The following is a 27,414-nucleotide window of genomic DNA, read 5'->3' on the forward strand; positions in this document are numbered from 1 at the left end:
GGGACCAGTGAAAGGCACTGTCTGGTGTTTGGCCAACCCCTGGAAGTGGGGAAGAACACGTGACACAAGAGGACAGTTACATGAATGGACAGAGAAGCCAAGAAATGACCCAAAGCACGGGACTTGGGGTGCTTTTCTTCTGGTCTTTGATGTTGTGCAAATGTTCTTTCTCTAAGGTGGGAAGTAATCACCACTAACCTTTTGACATGTGCACACACCCTCCGCAGGAGTGGAAAGGCCGGAACACATTGTGTAAAGCGCATTGGTTCCTTACTAATGACCATGACCACAGAGGTTGCACTCAACATGGGCTGTGTGCGGTAAAATACAGAATGGAAACAGACCCACGACAAATGCCTCAGCTTTTAAACATGTACTAAAGGAACTGAACTCAGTGTGCTTTTTCCAGTTAATTCTACTTTTAGGAGACGTGTCTTAAGGAAACTGCTTGAGGAACATGTCAAGATTCCTATCCATGGGTAGTCATGCAACGTTACTTAAAATACCAAAATCTGAAAAAGTCTAAGTTGGGCGTAGGGTACATGCCTGTGATCCTAGTGTGGGGGAGGTAGAGGCAGGAGCATGTATCAGATGCTGTATCAGATGCTACTCAAACAACCCAAATGTCCTGCGATAGGATCTTCTCACTGCATCACCCGTGGGCCAGTTAAACTAAAGGATGTGGCAGCTTTGGAAATGTTGACGTGGAATATGCCAACTACTATATGAACAAAGCGGTCTCAAGACAGAATGGGCATCGTGTATCTGACACCTATACATCTGCACGAGGAAGGGTTTAGGTCAGAAGTGGCCAACTTTTTTTGTGAAAAGAGCCATGCAGTAAAACTGTTAGGCTCTGTAGGCTGTCCCGTCTCTGCCACCAGGACTCAGCTCTGATACTGAGTTACAGAAGCAGCCGCAGACTGTGTGTGGAACGGCAGCGGTTCTGATACAACTATTCACGAAACAGGGCGCAGACTGTGTCGACCCAGAGGCTGCCGTTCACTCACTCCTGCTCTAGAAGACAATCACAGTGCTACCGGTGACTATTTCCAGATGGTGCAATGGAGAGGTTTCTAATTTCCTTCTTCTGCTTTGATCCACTCACGTTTTATCAATGACATTTAATAATGAGCGCGCATCACTTTATGATCTAGGCCAGGGCCGGCGAAGTGGCCCAGCAGGTACAGGAGCTTTCTGTAAAAGCCAGGCCATCTGAGCTCTGTCCTTAGAAACCAGGTCAAGGTGGAAGGAGGAAACTGACTCTACAGAGGTGTCCCCTCACCTCCACAAGTGCACATGGCACAGTCACACGCAAAGATCATGCATACACACATGATAGGTAAGTAAAACAAAAGATGATGCTTCCCTACAATGTGGCTCTCAACTATTTGTAACTCCATGGGACCCAAAGTCCCTGGCCTCTGAGGACACTGAACTCACGTGTCCTCATGAGTCCATAACCACATGCAGATACACACACCTAAGCATCATTAGAAACAATAAGATCGTTAAAAAAAAAAAAGATCATATTTATTGCTTCTTTTGTCAGCAGGACACTATGAGACTTCCATACGTGCCTTTCAGCAAGGGAAGAAGGGAAGACGAAGGGGAGGAAGATTAGGAGCACTGACTGTTCTTCCAGAAGTCCTGAGTTCAATTCCCAGCAACCACATGGTGGCTCATAACCATCTATGCTAGGATCTGGTGCCCTCTTCTGGTAGGCAGGTGCACATGCAAGCAGAGCACTGTATTTATAATAAATAAATCTGAAAGAAAGAAAGAAAGAAAGGGAGGAAGATGGGGTAGAAGGACAAGGAAGAAGGGAAGAAGAAGGGAAGAGGATGGCAACCAGACCCTCCACCCATCCTTTCAGGGCCTAAAGATGAGGGACAAGGCCGACCTACCACTAGACACAGGTCACAGAGGGCGAGCTCCCTGTCCACTTCCTCCAGGACGGCAGGATCCAGGTTTTCTCCGAACCACACCACGTGAGGTCGCAGCAAGCCTCCACACCCCGCCTCCTCACACCTGCAAGAGGGTCAGTCTTAATGCTTGGGCCAGGACTGCCCAGGATCCCAGGAAAGCCTGGCTGCCACCAGGCCAGCAGGCCAGCAGATGGGAGCCTGCCTGGGATGCGGGTACTCGGGTGACTAAGTTTGTGTCTTGCCTTCATCCACTGAGCTGTACAGACACTTTTTGAGCTAAGTCTGACCTGGCTCCAAAGTGTATTCCTCTCCATGGCTACTGCACTCGCTGGTACAAACGCGCTCCCATTGCCCGCACCGGGAGACAGCAGCAGCTCCAAGCTGGCCCCGATGCCTGAACCAACGATTTCCACCAAAGACCTCCACTTGCTTTTTCAGATTACTTCTTTCGTGAGACTGGCCTCCTGCCAAGTCCTCCGTGCCTCTAAGTCCTCTCTTGTCCGCCTCACTCTGCCTCTCGCTGGAACCTGGGGCTCTCTGCTTGCAGTACAGCAGAAGTCCTACCAACAGGCCACTTCCCTGGACTCCTTTCTGACTTTTGACTTTGACATAAGAGTTTCGCTAAATTGCCCCAGCTGACCTTGAACTCACTTGTGGACTGGCTAGCGATAAATTTGTGATCTTCCTGCCTCAACCTTCCGAATAGCTAGGATTACAAGCCTGTGCCAGCAGGCTCAGCCTTAAAAATCTCTCTTCTTAGCCAGGCAGTGGTGGCACACACCTTTAATCTCAGCGCTCGGGAGGCAGAGGCAGGCAGATCTCTGTGAGTTCAAGGCCAGCCTGGTCTATACAGAGCTAGTGCCAGGACAGCCAAGGCTACACAGAGAAACCCCGTCTCAAAAATAAATAAATAAATGAAAGAAGGAAAGAAAGAAAGAAAAAGAAATGAAAAGGGAGGGAAAAAGAAACAAAGAAAGAGAAAAGAAAAGGGTTTGTGGTTAAAATAAACCGGAGAAGTGTCAATGGAGTATAAGGCCTTTTGAGAGAGCGCTGATTTGGGACTGGAGTGATGCCTTGGTGGTAACGAGCACGTGCCGCTCTTGCAGGGGACCCGAGCTAGTCTGGTGGCTCATGACCATCTTTTGACTCAGGCTTAAGGGAATCCAAATGCCTCTGACTTCCAAGGGCACCGCATTTCGGGTGCACATACCCACATGCAGGCATACACACACGCACAGACATAATTTTAAAAGTGAAAGCTTGTTTGTTTGTCTGTGTTTTGTTTTGTTTCTACATGCATGGTGTCAATATGTAGCTCTGGCTGGGCGGGAACTCACAGAGGTCTGCCCGCCTCGTTTAGTGCGTGTGCACATGGGCACCCGTGTGCTGATGCTCTTGCCTGTGCGCGTGTGTATGTGGCGCTCAGGAGCCAACCAGGGCATCTGCCCCTACTGTTCTCCATATTATCTGTTGAGACAGACTGAACGTGGAGGTTGCTGTTCTGGCTAGACTGGCTGTCCAGCAAGCCCCGAGATTCCATGTGTCAGCGCTGGGCTTACGGGCACTCATAGCAATTTCTAGCTCTTCTGGGAGTCTTGAGAAGCCACATTAGGTTCTCTTGCTTGTCTAGCAAGCCCTTTACCCACCGACCGTCTTCCGGCCTCCAAGAAACACCTTTTGGAAGGACTGTTTCAATGTCTGGTTTTGAAAAACTGACAATTTTATAATCTAATGTACTTTATAACATACAAAAGTCTATTTTGATTATTTTAGGTTTATTAATGTGTGTGGGTGTTTTGGCTGCATGTAAGCATGTGTACCAACAGCATGCAGGGCCCTCAAGGCCAGAAGAGAGCATCAGATCCCCTGGAACTGGGGTTACAGGCAGTTGAACCCAGGACCTCTAGAAAGGCAGCTAGTGCTCTTAAGTGCTGAGCTGTCTATCCAGCCCCAATTTTTTAGTACTGAAAGTTCACCTTTGCAAGGCTTTTGCCACCTCCTCAGTCTTGGATTAGGAGTCACACTGAGGAAGAGGAGGAGGGCAATTCACTAATTAGATTATAATCATGGGGTGTTTCCTGTGCACAGATCACCATCTGTCACAGAATGACTGCAGAAACTTCCCAGACCCCAAGAGATCTGTGAGGGCTCTAAACAGAGAAATCAAAGCCGTGTAGTGCATTTGTGGCTACTTAGGGACCTGAGGCAGGACGATCACTTGAACGTAGGAATTGGAGGCCAGCTTGGGCAACATAGTGACACTGGCTCTCTAAAAACCACCTGGAAGATGCTTCATCTTTTGTCCTTCTGCCCTGAGGGATGACTGCTGCATTTGGCATTTGTACACTTAAAAGGCATCTCACTTACAAAAAAAAAAAAAAAAGTTAAGATTTTTTTATACTTTTTTTTTTAATGTGCACTGGTGTTCTGCCTGCGTGTTTGTCTGGATGAGGGTGTCACATGCCCTAGAGCTGGAATTACAGACAACTGTGAACTGCCATGTGGGTCCTGGGAATAGAACTTTTGGAAGAACAGCCAGTGCTCTTAGCCTCTTAACCGCTGAGCCATCTCTCCAGACCTTCTTTTTTTCAATGCTGAACACCAGATGTACATCAGTTTTTTACCTACCGAGGGAGTTTGTCGACTGGGATCCTGGCGTCCTGGGTTTCTGGTTCTGGGGCCCTGAAATAAAGTGTTAATGAGAATGAATGCCAATGGTAACATCAAAAGGCAAAGGAAGCAGGTGACACAGTCATCTGTGTATCTGCCTGGTGACACGTGGTACGAAGGTTACTCCTGCACGCTACCTTAGTAGGACTAGCCCTGAATTCTGACTGTTGGTTTTGCCTCAAGAGGGAATTTGTGTAGGGGAGGCTGACCGGGGTAAGTCTGATGTTCCTCCAATGGAATCGTGGTAGTATTTTACTTCTATAAGTTTACACGGCTCTGAAATGACTCAGAAGATATAGTTTTCTCAGTAGTTTCAGTTGACTCTTAAGTTTTTCCTAGTTATAACAATAATAAACATTCATCATAAATGATGGAATATGAGCCAGATGTGGTGACTCAGGCCTGTAATCCCAGTACTCGGGAGGCACAGGTAGGCGGATCTCTGAGAGCTTGAGGCCAGTCTGGTCTACAAAGTGAGTCTAAGACAAGCTAGGGATGTTACATAGAGAAATCCTGTCTCAAAAAACAAAAACAAAACAAAACAAAACAAAAAAAACCAGGCAAACAAAAAAGTTGGAAAATTCCCAATGAAATGAAGGAGAAATAAAAATTACCAATAACCCCCCTACACTCTCGTCACTGTCACAGTTAACCCTTTCCTGTGCTTTCTTGTGGTCTCTTAGCAGAAAAGTGAAGACGGGGTGTGAAATTGTATAAATAAAACTTTGGGATTACAGAGAAAATACTCTGGCATCTGACAGTTTTTACTTAGCATGGTAAATTATGAGGCAAATAGTTCTTTCATCAGATAGCTGTACAGTGTCTAGTCTTAAGCTTTAGAAACATCCGTAAGAATCTTCAGTTAAGAGCGGGTAACTGGCTGCTCTTCAGAGGGACCCAGGTTCAATTCCCAGCACCTACATGGCAGCTCACAACTGTCTGGGATTCCTGTTTCAGGGGTCTGACACACTCATACACAAATGCAGGCAGTCAAAACACCAATATATATAATATATAATAAAAATTAATTATTTTTAAAAAAGAATCTTGAGTGAACATTTAATTTCCTCACACTCATGCACAATTCAAGGAGAAACGACATCTGTTCTGCAGTCCAATATAATTACCCTTTTCCTGCTAAAGCTGGACAAATGGGACTCTTGTAATTCTCTGCAACGGTGCCACACGAGGTGCAGCGGGTTTTAAATAAGGTTCCTGAAAGAAAAGACTCGAGTCAGCAAGTTCAGAACTTGGTGTCTAGGAATCATGGGAGATATACAAATATGCTGTCTTATTCACTGTTATATTGCTGTGAAGAGACCAAGGCAACTCTTATCAAAGAAAGACTTTAACTGGGAACTGGCTTACCATTTCAGAGGGTCAGTCTATTACTGTCACTGAGGCAGGGGCATGTGGGACATGGCATCATTCAGGGCACTGGAACAGTAGTTGAGGCACAGGCAGGGTGAGCAACACTGGGCCTTTTGAAGCCTCAAAACCCACCCGCTAAAGACAAACCTCCCCCAACAGGGCCACACCTCCTAATTCTTCTCAAATAGTGCCACTCCCTGATGACTAAGCAGTCAAAGATATGGGCCATGGGGGCCGTTCCTATTCAAAGCACCACACAGGCACTACTGTTTAACCTACCGAACCAAATGCCTTCAAGGACAGGATGATCTGGAGGGGAAAGAGCTACAGGGCTAGCATCACCCGGATGACCCTGGGCTAATGTTCAGATGCAGCTGGAGTGGTTGAGAGGGAAGCAGCCGCTGAGCCCAAAGCTAAGACTCGGAGTGACTAACTAGCAGCTTAACTACAAGGGCCGGTGGGCTGGAGAGACAGTGCGGCTGGTACAGGTTTAGGCTCATACCCTAAAGGTCCGTTATTTAGAGCGTCACAAAATCTTAACTTATATTTAATAGAACTTGCGTCTCTTCTAGCAAAGAAACTCACTAAATAAGCAATCAAGGCAGGCCTTTAATCCCAGCACTTGGGAGGCAGAGGCAGGTGGATCACTGTGTGTTCAAGGCCAGCCTGGTCTACAAAGTGTGTCCAGGACAGCCAAGGCTACATAGAGAAACCCTGTCTCGAAAAACAAAAACAAACAAACAAACAAAAAAAATCAATCACTAACAAATAAAAAGAATGTCTAGTAATAGAGGCCATTTAGAACAGATCATGCCTACAGTTCAAACAGCTGCCGTATGTATGCTCAGGGTGCCCTGAGGTGTGTACCCACAGCGCACACAGACAGTCGCAGTCCGCCTGCCTACTCTGCCTTCTTGGGGGACCACCTCTCCTCTACCCCATGGCGAGCTGATGGAGCTATCAATCACCCCGCAAACATAAGCTCGGCCACAGGCTCCAGACTAGCACAGTATGTCACTCTGGCAATGGCATGTGACCCAAGTGAAGCATCCCAGAGGTGTGTTTTCTGAGGGGCTAGCTGGGACAGTTCATCTTCGACTATCATTTTGACAGATTCTAAAATCACCTAGCATCTACGCCTCTGGGCAAGTCAGTGAAGATGTAGCCAAAGACATTTAGCTGAGGGGAAGAAGACCGGGGCAGAGACATGGCTCAGTGAATAAGAGCACTTGGTGTTCTTGCAGAGGACACAAGTTCAAGTCCCAGCACCTACATGGTGGCTCACGAGCATCTGAAACTGAAGTTCCAAGGGACCCAACAACCTCTTCTGGATTCTAGGGGCACCAGACACACGCAGACATACATGCAGACAGAACACCCATACCCATAAAATAAAATAAACAGCTCCTTCTGGTCTTGCCTCCAAGATGACCAAATTAAGAAGCGACAACAGTGGAGCCAAAAAGACATGGCAGCCATGTGCAGCCAATTCAGTGCACACACTGTGCCCAGTGCCCACCCTAGGACAAGCCGGGGGTCATCCACACAGCACGGCAGAGGTTGTTACTGTGGGGGACATTTCCAAAGCCAATGTCTCCAATGCTTATCCCTCCCAAGCTCTACGTCAAGCTGCGTTACTGTGTGAGCTGTGCCATTCGTGAGCTGTGCCATTCACAGCAAGGTGGTCAGGAATCGATCTCGGGAGGCCCGGAAGGACCAAACACTCTCACCACAACTGTGAGCGCTGACCCATGACCTCCACCAATGCCATGTAAAGCGCCAGCTTTAGAAAGACTGAAGGAAGCCGGGCGTGGTGGTGCACACCTTTAATCCCAGTACTAGGGAGGCAGAGGCAGGCAGATCTCTGTGAGTTTGAGGCCAGCCTGGACTACAAAGTGAGTCCAGGACAGCCAGGGCTACACAGAGAAACCCTGTCTCGAGGGGAAAAAATCTTGGAAAAATACAGTAAAATAATAAAAAATAAAATATTTTTTAAAAATTTAACAGAAGGAGAAAGGTCCACCTTAAATACAAGTGGCAGCACCCTACAGACTGAGGTTATGGACAGAATTAAAAAGGAGGGCTTGGGCGTGGTGGTGCATCCCTTACATCCTGGCAGGCAGGCGGCAGAGGCAGGTACATATCTGAGTTCGAGGTCAAACTGGTCTACTTACTGAGTCCCAGGACAGCTGAGAGCACACAGTGAAACCCTGTCTAAAAAAAGGAAGAAAGGAAGAAAGAAAGAAAGAAAGAAAGAAAGAAAGAAAGAAAGAAAGAAAGACAGACAGAAAAGGGCGGGGAGAGAGAGAGCACAAGAGAAGCACGAGGGTTCAACTCTCTGCTTCCTGGGTGCAACTGCGATATGGTCAGACCCTCACACTGTGAGCCAAAAGAAACCCACATTTACTGTGTCACCTCAAACCGGGGGCCAAAACAAACCGTCTTTCTCTGAAGGTATTTGGTCACAGTAATTTTTTTTTTCTTTTTCGAGACAGGGTCTCTCTGTGTTAGCCTTGGCCGTCCTGGACTCACTTTGTAGACCAGGCTGGCCTCGAACTCACAGCGATCCGCCCACCTCTGCCTCCCGAGTGCTGGGATTAAAGGCGTGCGCCACCACGCCCGGCTCACAGTAATTTAAAAAAAAAAAAAAACAACTATTTTAGGGATTTTTTTTTCCCATTTTTGGACATGATGGTGCTATGTTGCTCAGTTTGGTCCCAAGTCTAGACTCTAGAGCAGATATGAGCGACGTGGGAGATTAGTAAGACTGGGGTGCATGGTGTGAAAATCACCAGGAATCAATAGAAAGTTTAAAAAAGACCCAGGAGCTGTGGCGCATGGGAAGGCTGAGGCAGGCGGATCAATGTGAGTTCGAGGCCAGCCTGGTCTACAAAGTGAGTCCAGGATAGCCAGGGCTACATATAGAGAAACCCTGTCTCGAAAAAAAACAAAAAACAAAAAAACAAAAACTGCAATAAAACCCTAACTAAGACTACAGGGAACATATTCCTGTATCAAGCGACACTAAGCCAGCTGAAAGCAGAAATCTCAGCCAGCCCCTGTACAGAATAGACAACATTGGTGGCCACTTCTCAGCCTGTATGTGAGGAAATGCATGTCTTGGGTTCATAGCTTTGTAGATGTTGAAGTTCATGGCCTTGGGCAGAAATCCACAGAGGAAAGAAGCCGAGGGACCCAAGACAAACCCCACGGATGTTACAACATGGTGAGCTTGTTAGAGAAAAGGGTCTGGGCCAACACCTCCCTCGGGCTCTAGGGTGGACAGGGCGGCTTCAGTGGCAGTCCCCCACTGAGGACAGCATGAATAAACACTCCCAGGATACTGAAGCATAACTTGCCATGTCCAGTCCTGCTGAGTGGCGCTAGCACCCAGGCCTGTCTGCTCCCTTCCATGGGTAAATATGTCACAACACGGCCTCCTCCCACAGGGGCAGGGGCTTGTGGCTGTGCAGACAGCGCTGCTCTAGTGAACAGGATCACCAATAACACCCGATACTGCGCAGTGAGGGTTTTGGGAAAAATGCAGGGTAGGTGACAACAAATCTCAGGGGTGTTGGCACCATTGGTTTTCAGTGCATAATCCAACTACCACCAGGCTGTAGGAAATAACAAGTGAGTTGTGCAGTGGGTACGGTGTCCCCTGTTACCAGCAGGAGCTGTTCAGATGTTATCGGCACCCCGTTGTGTCCCCAAGGGAAGTGTCACAGCATCCTCGGGGATGAACAGGTGTCCAGCAGTGCAAGGTTTTACAGTCTGGTCTCCCTCACCATGGATTTCTAGCAGGTTCTTACTGCCAGCCTTGCGGTGCAGCTCATCGATGTTTTGGGTGATGACTACAACCCGTCGGCCCTGGTCACGTAGCCGGGCTTCACACTGGGCAATGGCCAGGTGCCCAGGGTTAGGCTCCTTGCTCTGCATGACCTCCCTCCGGTAGTGGTAGAATTCCCACACCTGGGATGGGTTGCGGGCAAAGGCCTGAGGAGTCGCCAGGTCCTGAGGGGAGAGAGGCAGAGGTGAGCGAGGACCTGCGGTGGAGAAGGACAGCGGGCAGCTGGGTCTGGCTAGACCGCATAGCGCCGGCCGAGATCCCGGTCCTAGGACCAACCCAGGGCTTTACACAGGTCACTCTTAACTTCCCTACTGATGCGACAGCAGCAATGTAACCTACCTCACTCATCTCACAAATTAGGAACAGGAAGTAAAGTGACATGTGAAAGTATCTGGGGTCGAATTTACCCTCATGGAGCTCAGGAAATAAGAAGTTAATTTCATTTTGAGGGCTCTTTAAGAAAAACATGAAATGAAAAATACCTCAGTAAAATACAGCAGGCACAGAAAGGAGCTCAGACATACAACTACACACATCTTGAAATGCACAGACACACATACCTACACACAACTAAAACCATAGCACATACAAGCACATAGCATAAACTATAAACAATTATACACATACAGGCAGACACACATACCTACACACAACTAAAACCATAGCACATACAAGCACATAGCATATAACTATATATATATATATATGTATATATCTATACAACTACATAGTTATATGTATTGTGCACAAACTACACATATGTGCATGGACATACATAGAACTAACCCATACATATTTACACATAAACCCTATCTATATAGATGCATGCACACAATTATACACATACATGGTTACATTTATGCTAAAACTACACAAAGACATTTGCATATATACAATAATATGCATATAAACAGCTACATGTATATAAGTATACATAAGCTACACATATATGCATTACATGCACATAACTACATATAAACATGCAGTTACACATACATGCAAATCAGACACATATACACATACACAATTATATGCATGTAGCTACATGTTCTAACATGCAAAATACACATGTATATACATTTAAATTTATACAATATATTCAAACTACACATGTATATACACTTATACACAATTATACAATATATTCAGTATGTACTTTGACTTCATGTATTTAGAAATACACATGTAAACAACTAAACATAAACATTTAGTTACATGTACTTATATATGAATAAATACATACACACATTCATACAACTACATAGATACATGTTATGTCTACTTACACACAAACCACATGTATGTATGTATACATAAAAAACCACACACATGAGACTGGAGAGATGACTCAGCAGATAAGAGCACTATCTGCTCTTCTATAAGTCCTGAGTTCAATTCCCAGCAAGCACATGGTGGCTCACAACCATCTATACTGCAATCTGATGCCCTCTTTTAGCATGCAAGCACACATGCAGATACAGCACTCATATATAAAGTAAATAAATAAAATCTTTAAAACACACACACATACATATGGCTACATACTTAATAAACTATACATACATACATACATACATACATACATACATACATATGAAGGAAGGTCAGGGGAACTTGGGCCAATCTGGAAAGCAGGGCCTGGCCCCTTTAAAAAAGGCTGCTGGGGCTGGAGAGATGGCTCAGAGGTTAAGAGCACCAGCCACTCTTCCAAAGGTCCTGAGCTCAATTCCCAGCAACCACATGGTGGCTCACAACCATCTATAATGAGATCTGGTGCCTCTTCTGGTGTGTAGGTATATGTACATGCAGGCAGAACATTGTATGCATAATAAATAAATCTTTAAAAAAAAAACCCACAAAAAACAAGAAAGGCTACTCCAAGCTTAGGAAGAGGGGATAGCATACACACACACACACACACACACACACACACACACACACACACACACACACACACGAGACTGCAACTGCTACAACATGGACAGCAAGGGAGGGCTCCTAGAAAAATCCAAACTAGAGCTGGGTGTGGTGGCACACGTCTTTAATCCCAGCACTGGGGAGGAAGAGGCAGGCGGATCGCTGTGATTTTGAGGCCAGCCTGGTCTACAAAGTGAGTCCAGGACAGCCAAGGCTACACAGAGAAACCCTGTCTCAAAAACAAAACAAACAAACAAACAAAAAAAGAAAAACAAAAAAACCAAACTAGAGCCTCAGGCAGGCTCCCATCTCCAGAGGCCCCCGGCCCATGTCCTTGATGGGAGCAGTTTATTCTAATAAAGTTTGTCCCTTTTGTTGGCTTTCTCATTGTGGCAAGTCTTTCTTGTTCTTGATCTGTAACTTACTTTCACTCTGTCAACTGCCCCCAGGGCGATAACTCACTTTCCCTCTACTTTCACTGTGGGGCGGGGCAGAGCAGGGCATGGCCCCCAGCTCAGATCTCAGTCTGTCACACCCTGTCAGTGGCCTCTCTCTCTCCCAGTTACTTTACTTTCCTGTCTGAGTGAGTGTCCCGAGGACATACCATTCTCTGTCTGTCCCACGGAATGAACTCGGTGGTACCCTAGATGACCACCCCCCACCCAAGGCATCCATAACACATATTCATGCATACATACAGCTGTCCATACTTACAAATTACATATATAGGTGCACACACACCAAACCATACACATATATGAGCCACAGTAAACACATGCGTACATACACATTAAAATAATATATAGTAACCAAATACATGAGATGTCTGTACTTAAGGCACGAGCCTTCTTTTATGACAGACAGCTCTTTCCTGTGACAGAAGCACATCACTGCTGTCTGTGCCGGAAGCTGACAGGAAGAGCGCACGGCAACCCTTAACAGTCACGGAAATGTTCCATATCCTGCCCGTGTCACCTCAGGTCCTCACTGAACTGTTCATTCTTGTCTATGTCAGTTTTGAAAATAAGTGCGTCAAAGATGCCCCACATGACAGGCACACCCCCACCCGAGACAGGACGGTAGCCTTCCCTTTGTGCATGGCAGGTGCAACGTGTAGCCCTTGGGGACCCTGTGCCCTTCCTAGGACCCCATGGCCAGGAGCACCTGTACACTAACCTGTGAACTGTCAGTACATCCATGGGCCCTTGGGGTGGACCTGCTCTTCCAGAAGTCCTGAGTTCAATTCCCAGCAACCTCATGGTGGCTCACAACCATCTAATGTAATCTGATACCCTCTTCTGCAGATAAACCACTCATATGCAATAAATAAAGTAAATAAATCTTAAAAATAAATAAATAAATAAAAATAAAAATGAAATAAATATATAGAACTAAGGATTCCCTAAGCCCAGGGGATGGGAGGAACCAGGAGAAAGGACCATAGCAGAATATTCTGAAGAAATGGTGCCAGAGTTTGGGTCTGGGACATCTTCTAAAGGCCCAGCTGTTAAGGTGTGGCTCCCAGCTCGGCACAAGTGAAAGGCTATGAGTCTTTGAGAAACGGGGTCTCGTGGGAGAGCTTAGGTCACTGGGAGTAATGTGAAGGGGACTGTGAGGGGCCCTTGTCACGTCATCCAGGAGAGGATAGCCTTCGTCTGCTGTGTGTTCCCCATGTTCCCTGCCATGACCCGCTGTCTCATCACAGGGCCAAGAGCAACAGGGCCGGTGACTGTGAAGCAAAACTTCCAAATCTTTGAGCCAAAATTAGCGGTTTTTTCTTTATAAGCCGAACATCTCAGATATCTGTTACAGTAACAGAAAGCATTTATATATGTGTAGTTTGTGTATAAGTGCATGTAGTGTGTGTAGACGTGCATGTATATATGTGCATATATACACGCGCGTGGTTAGTGATTTATTGACTTGCCACAGCTAGAGTCATCTGAGAAAAAGGATCAGTTGAGAACATGCCTCCATCAGATTGGCCCATAGGCAAGTCTGTAGGCCATTTTCCTGATTAATAACTAATGTGTGAGAGGCCAGCCCACTAGGGGTGGTGCCACCCCTGGGCCACAGGTACTGGGTGGTGTAAGCAGCAGCACTCCCCCACGGCCTCTGCAGCAGTTCCTGCCTTGAGCTCTGGCTTTGACTTTCCACAGGTAAGCTGTGACCTGAGAGTTATAAGAGGAAATGAACTCTTTACTTCCTCGGGTTACATTTTGACCATGGTCTTCACCACAGCAATAGAAACCAAACCAGGCTAGTTCATAACGTAGAAATATTCTCTGTTATAACCATGATGTTGACAGTACGACTTTATCTATCTGGGAAAACTCACTGAATTATACGCTAAAATGGGTAAATTGTCTACTTTAACAAAAACTGACTGATAAAACAACAACCCAACCAAGCAGGGGCTGCAGAGACAGCCCAGTGATGGAGAACACTTGCCTCCCTTGCGGAGGACCCAAGATCCGTTCTCTCCATCCACACTGCGAGGCTCACAGCCAGCTGCACCTCTGGCTCCAGGGGATACAGTGCCCTCTTCTGGCTTCCTTGGGAACCCACACTTACATGCATTTACCCACGCACAGATACACACACATACACATAAATAATATAAAATAAAAAATAAATCTTTTTAACAATCAAATCCATTCACCACCACCCCCCACAGAACTTATACTGTAATGTCTTTCATATAATTGTTTAAATACCAAGCTCTAAGCCTTCAGTAAGTTTTACAGAAATTCCATAATGTTTAATACTTAATTCTAATTATTTTTAGATACTTATATCTAAATTTATAGTTATGAATTGTGGGTAACCAAGGTTTTCTGATTCTACTTTAGTGCAGTTCCTAGAACTGAATTGTTATTAGAAAGAAAGGAAGAAAGAAAGGAAGAAAGGAAGAAAGAAAGAAAGGATTCACTCTTTTCACATCTAGAGGGTAGGAAAGTGGTTGCTTTGCTCAGGAGAGACCCTCCAAATACAGCACTTCCCCAGGAGCAGGAGGAAAGGAGAGGCCCCAAAGCCTCAGGTGGTAAACAAAAGGTCACACGTCCTGGACGACAAAAACTTGACAGCTCCTTGAGGACCCCAACCTCAGAGTAAAAAGCAGAGAGCAACTGCTGTGAGGCGAGGCTCTGACCACCCAAGGAGAAAGGGGTTCACTGGAGAGCTGCCCGCCAGCTGTGTAGAGACGCTCTGGGCTTCTGTACACTGGGGTCACGGTAACCCATAGTCTCGCTAGTAACTCCAATAAGAAACTCACTACTTCTCCATATTGGAAAGTGGTACAATCATTACTTTGGTCCGTCATGGGCTTCCTTTCTAGGGTGAAGTATGTGAGTGTGTGTGTGTGTGTGTGTGTGTGTGTGTGTGTGTGTGTGTATGTGTGTGTGTGTGTGAGTATCTGTGTGTCCATGTCATAACATAAGTATGCAGATGTGCATACCTGTGCAGAAGTATTCAGAAGCCAGACACTGGTGTCTTCCTGGACCTGCCTGCCTTATTCCCCTGGGACGAAGCCTCTCGGTGAGTGAGGCTAGGCTGGAAGAACAGCAGCTTCCGGGCCCCTCCTGTCTCCACATCCCAAAGCTGTTTTTCAGGCAAACACCGCTATGTCCAGCTCTTTACGTGGGCTCTGGGATTCAAACTCAGGTCCTCGTGCTTGACGCTTGCGCAGCAAGTGCTCTTACACACTGCACCATCTCCCTGGCCCCAGATTTTCTACCGAAGTCATCACAGAGACTGTGTTGACATCAAAACCAAGAGGACAAGATGGTCACTGGCAATTTCAAACACTGCCCCTGGGCTTCAGACATCTGTACGGATGCTCAGTCAGACTCCTTCAGAAGAGCCTCTGGAATCTGGAAGCATTACAAACCTGAGCCTGCCACTTTCTCCAGTAACCTCCAGCTCCTCGGAAAGTCGGAACCCCACTCTCGGCACTGACACCAGCCCCGGAGATGATGGCTATGTGCTTTGCGTTTGCAAAACACTTCCGAAAATCTGCCATACCTGAACAGGAAATAAAAACCTGTGTCAACTCAGAGTGCCCACTGCGCATTTGTATTCCACATCAATTGTCTATGGGGTGAAGCTTGGCACTGAATGAAATTACACTGTAAGACACTCCACCAGGGGCTAACAAAATGGTTCAGCAAGTAAGAACACTCGTTAATCTTACAGAAGAATGAGCTTCCGGTTCCCAGCACCCGCATGGTAGTTCACAACCATCTGTGGATCTGTTCCAAAGGATCTGGTGCCTTCTTCAGACCTCTGTGGGCACCAGGCACACACATGCATGCATACTGGCTAACACTCACACATTAAATAAATAAACCTATTTTTTTGTTTTTGTTTTTGTTTTTGTTTTCCAAGACAGGGTTTCTCTGTGTAGCCTTGGCTGTCCTGGACTCACTTTGTAGACCAGGCTGGCCTCGAACTCACAGTGATCTGCCTGCCTCTGCCTCCCGAGTGCTGAGATTAAAGGCGTGTGCCACCACTGCCCGGCAATAAACCTTTAAAAAAAAAAAAGATTTCCGATACTCCAGCCAAAAGTGTTGCTCGGGGTTGACCAGATGGCCCGAAGGGCACCTGACACCAAGCCTGATGATCTGAGTTCAGTCCCCTGGAAGCCCAGTGGTGGCAGGAGAAGAGACTTCTACACGTTGTCCTCTGACCCCCACACACACCACAGCACACACATGTCTCTCTCCCTTAAATAAATACGCTTCAAAAACGTTTCCTGTGCCATGAGAACGCCAGCTTGTACACTTGATGGGTGGGTACATGGTACCTCAAGGAAGTGAGGGCTTTGGGCACACACCAAACAGGGATCTCCACTTGCCTCCCATCCCTCTGTGATCTAATGTACTTACTTTTTGGTCTGATGTGCTTTGATGCTAATTAAGAAAGGGTCAGCACACCTGGGCAGGGCAAATGGGATAGGCTCGGCTAGGGTTCCCACGCTTGGGGAGACAGAGAGAATCTTGGGAAGAAGGAAAGACCAGAGAAGAGAGAAGGCCACAATGAGTTAGGTGGAGGAGAAGCACATAGCCAGCGTGGATGGAGGATTTGGCCCAGATGAAGAACATTAGCAAGTGTATGGGATTATGGATGGGAGGTAGCTTGATTATTAGTTATTAGAAGCAGATGACATGGGATTGGGGCGGGTATGGCATACCTGCCCCACTATGGAAAGTAGTTTAGAGGATTGATATCTGCCCTGCCCCAGGTTAACTAAGACTATTTTAAAATATAACAGGTGTCTGTGTCTTGGTTGATTGCTAGTGGATTATACTGCCGTAATAATAATAATAGACCTGATAATAAATATTATTAGGCCCTACTGGAAAATTAACAACAACACTTACTCTCTATTTACTCGGTTCCCTAGGCTGCTTGGTGGGCGTGACCTGTTTCAGGGCATAGATGCGCACATGTAGAAGGGTTGATGGATCCAGATTTCTTGTGGAAAGTCAGGACGAAGCCTTTGCGTTTGTGACCAAGCTGAACCGAGGCCGACCCAATACCAAACATCTAAACTCCTCCTCCTTGTCAACTGCCAGGTGAAAATCATGCGGAAGCTCCCTCAGCACCGTCAGCGGCCGCGGCCGCTTCTACTGATGACTTACTTGAACTTGGACGGGCCATGGTGAGGCGGATCTTGCTTTGTGGGGATGCTGGAGGCTTCCGTCTACAGTACAGCTGGGGAATGAATCGGCTCGGAACAGTCTGGAGCAGTCGCATCAGGTTTTCTTTGAAGTACTACTTCCTCCGGGCAGGCTTTAGAAAAGCTGTGCAACAACACAGAAACGGTCATGGAACATTCAAATGCTTAATGGGTCTCTGTCTCATTAGAGATGTTGTTTCATTTGTTACCTGACTCAAGATAAGTAGTCTGAAGTGGAAAACCTCATGAGTGAACTCAGCCAGAAGAGCAGTTAGTCCAGCCCACATCACACGTGCTCACCACAGCACTTTAACGTGAAATCTCACAGGTTCTAATTTTGTTTTTGCTATTGTTGTTTGAGACAGAGTCTGTTCTCTGGTCCCTCCATATTGCAGGGTAGCCTTGAATAATGTTTCTCCTGTTGCAGACCCCCCAAAGCCTGAGATTACAAGCCTGTGTGCCACCATGCTGAGAGAAATATGTTTTTTAAAACTTTTTGGGGATAGGTAGATCCCAGGGCTTTGATTGTACTTGGCTTCTGGACCCCACATCCTTATCTTGTGATTTTACTGAACTAAAATGGAAACAGCGCAATGATGAAGCTGAAAGCTCCTGAGTGACGTCATGGTGAGGAAGGGCTGTATTGGCAAGAATACCCTTAGCGTGATGGAGGCGGGAGAGGCAGAAGTTCGAGGCCAGCCTCAGCCATGGAGGGAGTTTAGAGCCTGGCCTGGGCCACACGAGAGCCTGTCTAAAAGAAGGGGGGAAAGTGAGACAAAATCAAACAAAAGAAAAAGGATAGTAACAGAACTCCCTGATATTGAGCCTGGCTGTTTCCGTTTATGCTCTGGACTGCTGCACCAGTGTGCAGTGCTTCTCCCGTGGGCCTGCACACCTGTGGCAGCATCTGAAAACCTGGGAACATGAGGTTGACACCTCCACCCAGACCAGAGACTTACGGATGGCCAAGCCCACAAACCACGGGTAATCTGTTTTGTTTGGTTTGTATTTTTCATTTGTGTTTCAAGACAGGGTTTCTCTGTGTGGCCCTGGCTGTCTTTGAACTCATTCTGTTGACCAGGATAGTCTCGATCTCTGAACTCCCAGCGATCTGCCTGCCTCTGGCTTCCTGTGCCATCCCTGCTAGGCTGCCAGTGGGTACCCTTGAGGGCCACTCATGTTTGGAATCACTGTTGTGGAAGCTTGGGAAGGGGTTAAATGTGAGGTTTGAGTGCATGTGTGTGTGTGTGTGTTGCTCATGCACTCACATGTGCGCACATGGAAACCAGAGGAGCAGCTCCTCGGAATTGACAAGATTCCTCACTTGGAACTAAAACTTGCCAAGTAAGTAACCCAGGGATCTACCTGCTTCTGCCTCCACATACCTCCACCAGCACATCTAGATTTCTTTTTCTTTTTTAACGTGAGTTCTGGGATCAAACTTAGGTCCTCATGCTTGCAAGGCCAACAGTTTACTGACTGAGCCATCTCCCCACCCCCAAACATGAGAATTCTTATAAAACAAACAAAAAACTCTGCTGCATTTGTAATGGTACAAAACACTTTTAAAAACCTCATCGATGTATTTTTTTATTTTTAATTATGTCCATGTGTGCATATATGTCTGTGGAGGGGGTTGTGCACATGGAAACAAGGTCATGGATTCCCAGGAGCTGGCGTTACAGGCGGTTGCAAGCTGCCTGACACGGGCACTGCAAGAACAGTGTGCGAGTTCTCACCGCTAAGCCATCTCTCTAGCCCCCTTCCTGAATTTCTGATCAAAGAGTTTTGATGACAAAGTGATTTCTGAAAACTAAACAAGCCAGGGTCTATGTATACTGTTACAACAAATAAGGTGTGGGTGACAACATGTCAAGGAAACTTGTAAGTTGTGAGGCACATTTAGTAAATGTCTATACTTAAGAAAGTTTCTAAGAGGAAAACAGTGACAAGGACAGCGTTGGGCTGGGCATAGAGGCAACTCCTGCAATCCCAGCACTCAAGAGGCCAGAGGCAGGAGGATTACAACTAGTCCAAAGCCAGCCTGGTCTACATAGTGAGTTCTGGGTCAGCCCAGTCTACATAGCAAGACCTTATCTCAAAGAGAGAGAGAGAAACAACAGTAGGATTGATCCAAGATGACTTAGCTCCAGACGCTGGGTTTAGTAGAAGAGCCTAGAAAAAGCCAAATCTATAGGAACAAGCTCAGTAAGCAAGAAAACATTCACAGTATGCGATGTGGCTGGTATTAAAGAAGAATCCGAGGCTTAGAGAGGTTAAGACAGTAAGATTCTCACCCAGCAAGTTTGAATCTCCAGTACTCCTTTAAAACTCAGGGTGAGGTAGCCCAGGCCTGTAACCTCAGCACTGAAGGGAGCGGGAACAGAGAGAAAGGACTAGAAATGGCTGGCCAGTCAGCCAGGCTCGATATTCAGTGCGAAACCCTGCCTCCAGAAATGCTGCAAAGGGTCAATGGGCCAGTGCAAGCCTGACCACCTGAGTTTGAGGCCCAGAACCCACAAGGTGAAATGAGAGAAGCAACTCCTCCACTAGGGGGTCCCCTGACCTTGACAGCGTGCTGAGCTGTAAACACTCACACGTACACACAAGTAAATGTTCAAAACGATTAAGTAAGACATAGCAATAGAGGAAGACAACCAAAACTGGCCTCTGGCCTCCACAGGCATAGGTAAATTTGTGCATGCACACTTGTACACACATGACTATGAAAATATACACTCATTCACATACAAAAAAAGTTATTGTAAATAATTCATGATTGTATTCCTATGGCATTCCATAATAAGCAAAGACTATATCTGTGATCATGAGGAGACGGGAGGACGTTCAAAGAGACGTGGGGGAAAATGGAATAATGAATGTGTCCTGTGTCCTGATCATGTGGCAGTTACATGGCAATGTCGAAAGAACTCACAGAACGCTACACTCAAAAAGAATTAATTTTACTATATTTGAGATATATTTAAAAATAACGGGGAAAAGTTTCAGTTTTATAAGATGGGGAAAAAAATTCTGGGGAAGGATGTCCCGGTCCCTAACCATCACTGCACAGTGCTTTTAAAATGGCAAGGACCGTGATGGTTATCTTCATTGTCAACCCGACTCCATGGAGATCACCATGGGAACACACCTCTGGGGTCGTCTATGAGGGTGCTTCTGGGAAGGTTTAGTTGAGGAGGGAAGACCCACAGTGAATGTGGGTGGCACCATCCCACAGGTTGGGGTCCTGCTTTGAATCAAAAGGAGAAAGCTAGCTGGGCACCAGAATTTGTTCTCCCTGCTTCCTGTCTGTGGATGCAACGTGACCGGCTGCCTCAGGGTCCTGCCGCCATGTCTTTCCTGCCATGATGGCCTGTCCCCTCAAACTGTGAGCAACAACAGTCCCTCCTCCCAAAAGCTTCTTTGGCCAGGTACTTAGTCACAGAGATGAGAAAAGGGACCAATGATAAACTGTATGTTCTGTGGATTTTGACCAGTTTTTCTGTTGTTGTTATTGTTGTTTGCTTTTGAGATAGTGTTTCTCTGTGTAGCCCTGGCTGTCCTGGAATTCCCTCTGTAGATCACAGAGATCCAGCAGCTTCTGCCTCCTTACTGCTGGGATTCAAGGCATGTGCCACCACTGCCAGGATGTAACCAGTTTTAAAAAGTCAGAAGAAGAGAGTTTTATATCATCTGATAGAGCTCATCAAAACACACTGTTGGAGGGAAAAGGTTAATTAGTCCCTTGTGCACTCGGGAGGCAGAGGCAGGCAGATTGCTATGAGTTTGAGGCCAGCCTGGTCTACAAAGTGAGTCTAGGACAGCCAAGGCTACACAGGGAAACCCTGTCTCGGAAAAAAAAAATTAGTCCTTTGTGAGAGATAGGGGCGACAAGACTTTGGTACTTACTAGAATGTTTAATGTTTATTTTAAAATTAAGAATCCATAAGAAATTAGTGAAAAAATTGGGTATGGGTGAGCAATAGGATTTGTGCGGATATGAAGAACAGCCGGTCTTTCAGCAACTATGTGAGTATCTGTGTGAACTGTCCGTGTCTTCCAGGCACAAATCAGGGCGAGAACTTGATGGGTGGTAACTGTGAAATATTTTTTATTTTTATTTAGATCTACTTATTTTATGTGCATGGCTGTTTTGCTTGCATGCATGTATTTGTATGTTCCGCATGTGTGCCTTGTGCCCTAGGCACTCGGAGCAGGGTACCACATCCCCCGGACTGGAGTGATGGATGGCTGCAAGCCATAGTATGGGTGCTGGGAACTGAACCCGGGTCTCCACGAGAGCAGCAAGTTCTCTGAATTTCTGTGCCATCTCTCCAGACCCATTTTCCAGGGATGAAGGGGCAGCGTCCTGGAAGATTGCTTGCCCAGCATACCCGAGGCTGCAGATTCCATAAGAATTACAAGTGTCTCGGTGCTGGAGAGATGGCTAAGAGGTTAAGAGCGCTGGCTGTTCTTCCATAGGTCCTGAGTTCAATTCCCAGCAACCACATGGTGGCTCACAACCATCTATAATGAGATCTGGTGCCCTCTTCTAGTGTAGAGGTGTATATGTAGGCAGAGCCTTGTATACATAGTAATAAATAAACAAATGTTAGGGGAAAAAAAGAATTACAAGTGTCTCAAAGAATTAATGGGAGGGTTCTGGCTTCGGTGAGGGTGTGGAGGAGGGGTCTCATTAGTGGGGGTTATGATCTAGAATGGCTGCTATGAGGAAACAGGCCACTTTGGACATTGTAGGGGACATTATTGAAAAGGAGTAAGAGAGGCCAGCCCCATGGTTGTTGGAATGCAACAGGCTTTTGCATTCGTGGGTTAGACAGGATTACTGAGCGGTCTGGTTTTGTCCAGGTTCATTGTGGTCACATGAGGCCTTGCCCAGTGTTGGCGTTTGGTGGCATGGTTTATATTTAACAGAACACCAAGGCCTATCAGACAATCCTTGGCTCCAAACAGAAGCAAACCAAATGCCCATCTACTTATAAATAAGTGACAGATTATGCTTCTTCACACAAGGAAGACCGTTCAACAGGAAGGGGAACAAACTGCTCACACATCCAACCCCATGAATGACTCCTTCAAGTCCCGTGCAGTAGCAGCTTCCCTGTGGAAAATGTGGCTACTACCTCCTCAGCCAATCAGTCTGGGTTAGCCCCACCAGTAACAAGACACGGTGAGTTCATGCACCGCCCACAGATGACGCAATGGGAGGGCAAAGTTTTGCTTCTGTGTGGTTTTTCTCCCAAGATACATCATGTAATGACTAGAAATAGCACACAGACCCAGTTGAAGGGCACTGCACAGCCTAACCAGCAGCACTACTCACCACGCAATTAGGTTACGAAGACTGGAGCCTGGGAAATTGTCTCCCGTGGGTTACATGCTTGAAAGTGGAACCTTAGTGAGACGTCTTGCACAATGTGAACGTCTGTGAGTTAGTTCGTAGTGTAGTTGCTGGTTGGTGGGGCACATATCAATGTCCTGATTTAAATCCCAGCGCTCCAGTTAAGTAAGATGTAACATTGGGGGAAGTGAGTACATAATACACAGGAAGTCTACTATGTTTGCATTGTGTCTGGAAGCCGCAAACTATTTACAAAAACATAAAATAAAACAAATAGAAACACAAAGCTAGGGCTGGAGAGATGGCTCAGCATATGCTGTTGTTGCCAAGGACCTAAGTTTGATTCCCAGCACTCACATTGTGGCTCACAACCATCTGTACCTCTAGTTGTAGGAGACCCCCTTCTGGCCCTGTGGGCACCAGGCATGCACATGGCACATATACATGCAAGCAGATGCTCATATATATAAAGAAAAATAAATTAATTTTTAAGAAACCACACACAATGATAGGAACACTAGCTACTTACTACACTCTGAGACCATTTACATGATAGTCTGAAAAGGGAAAATATAAGTACAGAATTCCCATCAGTGTTTTTGGGGGGTGGGGGTGGGGTGAACACACAGGGCCCATGGGAACAATGGAAAGTTCTGCATCTTTACTATTGTTGTGCTTTTTTGACAACTTGTGAACTATAAAATTTAAAAAAAAACAAACTGATTTTGACAGTGTATGCGATGTACTTCAGTAAACCCCCTAAAAATAAGATGCATGTAACCTATCTCTACTGTGGTCAGAGACACTGCACTAGAAGCTTAGGGGGGAAGGGGAGGAGGAGGAGGAAGAGGAAGGGGAGGAAGAAGAAGAGGAGGAGGAGGAAGAGGAGGAAGAGGAGGAAGAGGAGGAGAATAACAGTAGAAGAATGTTAACTCAGAACATGGCTGCTCAAACGGGAGTGGTAGCGCACACCTTTAATCCCAGCACTTGGGAGGCAGAGGCAGGCGGATCGTTGTGAGTTCGAGGCCAGCCTGGTCTACAAAGGCAGTCCAGGATAGCCAAGGCTACACAGAGAAACCCTGCCTTGAAAAACCAAGAAAGAGGGGGTAAGGGGGGGCAGTTTTTCAGAGAGGGGGAGCTTTTACCCTCTCTCTGTAATAAGAAAGATGAGAGAGAACTCAGGTGAAGATGGAACAAACCAGAAAATGAGAAGAAGACAGAAGATTAGAGCAGATTGCTGAGTTAGTTTGAGGCCAAGCAGAGCGATTCCAGGCCAAGAGAGAAGCCAGATTAAATTAGTCAGCTGGCAGAAAGGTTTGAGCCAGAACAGCTGAGTTGAACCAGGCAGCCCAGAGCTTAGTAAGAATAGGAAGTGGTGAGCTTATTAAGCAATAAAACTCAGAGGCTCAAACATTCTAGGCCTAGATAAGATTGCATGGAGGCTGGAAGTTTCCAGGACTAGTCCTCGGATAGCACAAAGAGGCAGTCATCCTCCCAGACAACAATTGAGCCAGGAGGATAAAAGTTACTCTCAGAACAGAAAAATAATGACCCAGGCTGAATATCTGAGTTGGGGGTACGTAGAAGGAGATTGACATAGGGCCTCATACTGTACCCCAAACTGGCTTAGGACTCACTGTGCAGTTCAGGCTGGATTGGAACTCAAGGTCTGAATAGTCTCAAAAGATTTTGGAGCAATGAGATTAAAGCACAATGAGCTATCTCACCTCAAATCTGCTAGAGTGGCTACTATCAGAGAGACAAAAGTTAATGTGAGCTAGGATGTGTACGAAAGGAACTGTGATACATGGGAATGTCCGTGTAGCCATTTTGGAAAAACACTATGGAAATTCCTCAAAAGAGTCCAACCAGAAGCTGGGCGTGGTGGTGCACATCTTTAATCCCAACACTTGGGAGGCAGAGGCAGGCAGATCTTGGTGAGTTGGAGGCCAGCCTGGTCTACAAAGTGAGTCCAGGACAGCCACAGCTACACAGAGAAACCCTGTCTCAAAACAAAACAAAACAAAACAAAGAAAAAAACAAAACAAAAAAGAGTCAAACCAGAATTACCAAGTCAAGTACTCGAGCAATCCCTTCCACGTTTGCTGTACAGAGCCTGAAGGTCAGTGTGTGGGACAGGCATCAGTACTTGAATGTTAGTTTTGGTGTCACCCACACGGAAGCAATCTAGGTGTTAATCAACAGAGGAGCTGTTGCAGGATTATTTGATCACCATCAACCCTGAGATTGTGTTGTCTACTGGAAAAATCTGTTTCTAGCTGTGTGGCTCAACCCTGGCAACACCTTTCATCCAAGGGCTTTCTGCTTGAATATTATAAACAGAATTAAATAAAGTCAACCAGTTGGCAGGAAGTAAGCATAGGAGAAAAAACCCATGAAGAAGAGGTCGGGAGGGCTGATAGACGCACAGGAAGTAGAGGGGGGCCTGCAGTCTGAGGTTATTTGAGGAGGAGAGCTTCCTTTTGGGACTTCAGCTGAGGAGAGCGGTAAACTGGGTGCCTTCTGTGCCTCCGTGAGTTAGCAGGCCTTCACCCCAGCAACTGGCTTTAGTATCTTTACTGATAAAATCGAGCCATTGAGATTTTGTTAAAAACAATGAATAAAGAAAATGTAACCTATGCACGCATAATGCAATATTAAAAGAAAGGATCCTTCATATTTGGGACAAAAAAAAAAGATGACCCTTCTAACCTAAGTGAAATAAGTTACATAAGCACAGCAGGGCAGGCTCAGGAGCATAGAAAAGTCAAACTCATGGAATCACAGAACAGAATAGTGGTCACCAGAGGCTGGGTGTGAGGGACAATACGGGGGCATGGAGATGTTTGTCAAGGGCACAGTCTCTCAGCTAACAAGAATAAGTTTTACTGGTCTATTGCATGGCCTGGAAAGAGGGACTCTAAATTGAGAAGATGTCTCCATCAGATTGGCCCTAGGCAAGTCTGGGAGGCATTTTCTTGATTAATGATTGATGTTGGAAAGGGCCCGGCCCTTTTTAGAAGTTTACTTCTAAAAAACAGCAAGATGATAATTAGCTATGTTAATTAGTTTGGCTTTCTCTCTCTCTCTCTCTCTCTCTCTCTCTCTCTCTCTATATATATATATATATATATATATATATATATATAATGCATGCATATATACACAATTATCAACTGACATGCAAGGGTTTTAAGCCATGGGATAGAACGCATGGCAACAGTACTGTACAAACGTTCACAGGCCTTCCGCAAAGACTCTTTGGACACCAAAAGCTCCATAAATGAGATGAGTACAGCAGTCCCAAGGCCTTGACGCTGACCTGCTCCACTTACACATGCTCCTGTCAAGCCTACCTGCCAGCTAAACCTACCGAAGGGACCGGCCTAGGACCTAGCTGACCTCTCGGAACACGTGCGTGCCCCGCTTCCAGCCCCCACCCTCTGAATGTTTTCTTCCCAGCTCTCTGCACCTGACGCTCCAGATCTCCCATCTTCCCAGTTTATAACGTGAGACTCCCCCGCCCTCCACGCCCCAACCCTCACGCCACTCGCAAAACTTTGGGGCACCATTCTCCTGGATGGTGGCTTGGCCTTGACCTTTCCCCCATCTCTCCGTTGCCACCGTCAACAAATCCTGTGGGCTCTACCTTCAGACTGTGTCCTGCTCCGATCCTTTCTGCACTCCCACCGCCACCACTACAGCCCTGCCCGCCCCCCTTCACCTTATCCAAAGTGCTCTTCCTCCCGGCCACCGCCTTCCTGGGCCCAGCCGCTCCCCCAGGGTTTCTTTCCCACCCGTCGCCCATCCCGCCACCCACCGTGTCCCGGGCGTCCTCACCGGCACCCGGCCGCGCATGCGCAGGATGGGCGCGTGGAACCAGAACAAAGCCGGGACCCCTTCCAGAGCCTGAGACGCACCTGCAGAAGGCAGTCCAGACCTTGCTAGCTGGTGAGGCCTCGGAGCGGAAAGCTCGGCCTCCTCAAGTCCCGCCCCGGCTGCAGCGGCCCCTGCCGGAGACCGGAGAGCAGCCAAGGCCCGGGCTCCGCTTTGCTTTGCGGCACTGGTGGGACCACAGGTCAGCGGAAGGCGCGGCGACTTGTATGCGTCTTTGTGACCTTCCAAGGTTCAGTTCACTGCCCAGATAGATGGTCATGAACTACCGCCAGTTCTGCTGCCTCCTTGAGATGTGCCCCCAGCATTTTGGAATCAGTGGTCAAAAAGGTGTCACGGGACAGGAAAGTGCAGTGACTTTGGTGTGACTTTCCAGGTCCAGGCTCTACTCAGCTGAGCAAGAATCAATGGTAGTTCCGAGGTTTAGGGGAGCAGCTATTCCAGGCACTGTACACTTACGGTTTCTGAGCCGACCCATCGACAACACAGGTGCTTGAAAGTGAAAGCGCTGAAAGTGAAAAGGTGCTTGAAAGTGAAAGCGTTTAGCTTATTAAACTCTGCAGTGCTTGGTTCTGAGGAATTCGTCTAGGGCCTCTAGAGTATAAGCTTTAAAAGAGCAGGGTTCGTAGCCAGGCTGTAACAGAGCACACCTTTAATCCCAGCACCCACGAGGAAGAAACAGGCAGATCTCTGAGATTGAGGACAGCTTGGTCTACAGAGTGAGTTCCAGGACAGCCAGGGC

The 27,414-nt window shown here is 46.7% G+C and overlaps 1 protein-coding gene across 6 annotated transcripts in view; it reads right to left on the bottom strand.

Annotated features, from left to right (window-relative positions):
• Positions 1–26,837, bottom strand: part of SIRT5 (sirtuin 5) — a 30,785-nt gene extending 3,948 nt beyond the window's left edge. The window contains exons 1-7 of one of the 6 annotated variants that reach the window (XM_084796092.1): positions 26,699–26,837; positions 17,379–17,540; positions 15,626–15,759; positions 9,758–9,983; positions 5,726–5,813; positions 4,557–4,610; positions 1,908–2,031 (exon numbers count right to left, since the gene is read on the bottom strand). In XM_084796092.1, coding sequence (XP_084652218.1) covers positions 1,908–2,031; positions 4,557–4,610; positions 5,726–5,813; positions 9,758–9,983; positions 15,626–15,759; positions 17,379–17,493 — 741 coding nt within the window. In that variant the 5' untranslated portion in view covers positions 17,494–17,540; positions 26,699–26,837. The other 5 variants (XM_084796095.1, XM_084796094.1, XM_084796093.1 and 2 more) reach the window with 5 other exon arrangements.
• Between the last annotated feature and the right edge of the window lie 577 nt (positions 26,838–27,414).

This window comes from Acomys minous, assembly GCF_964271855.1.
Source record: "Acomys minous genome assembly, chromosome: 9".
In the NCBI taxonomy this organism is placed as follows: Eukaryota; Metazoa; Chordata; class Mammalia; order Rodentia; family Muridae; genus Acomys; species Acomys minous.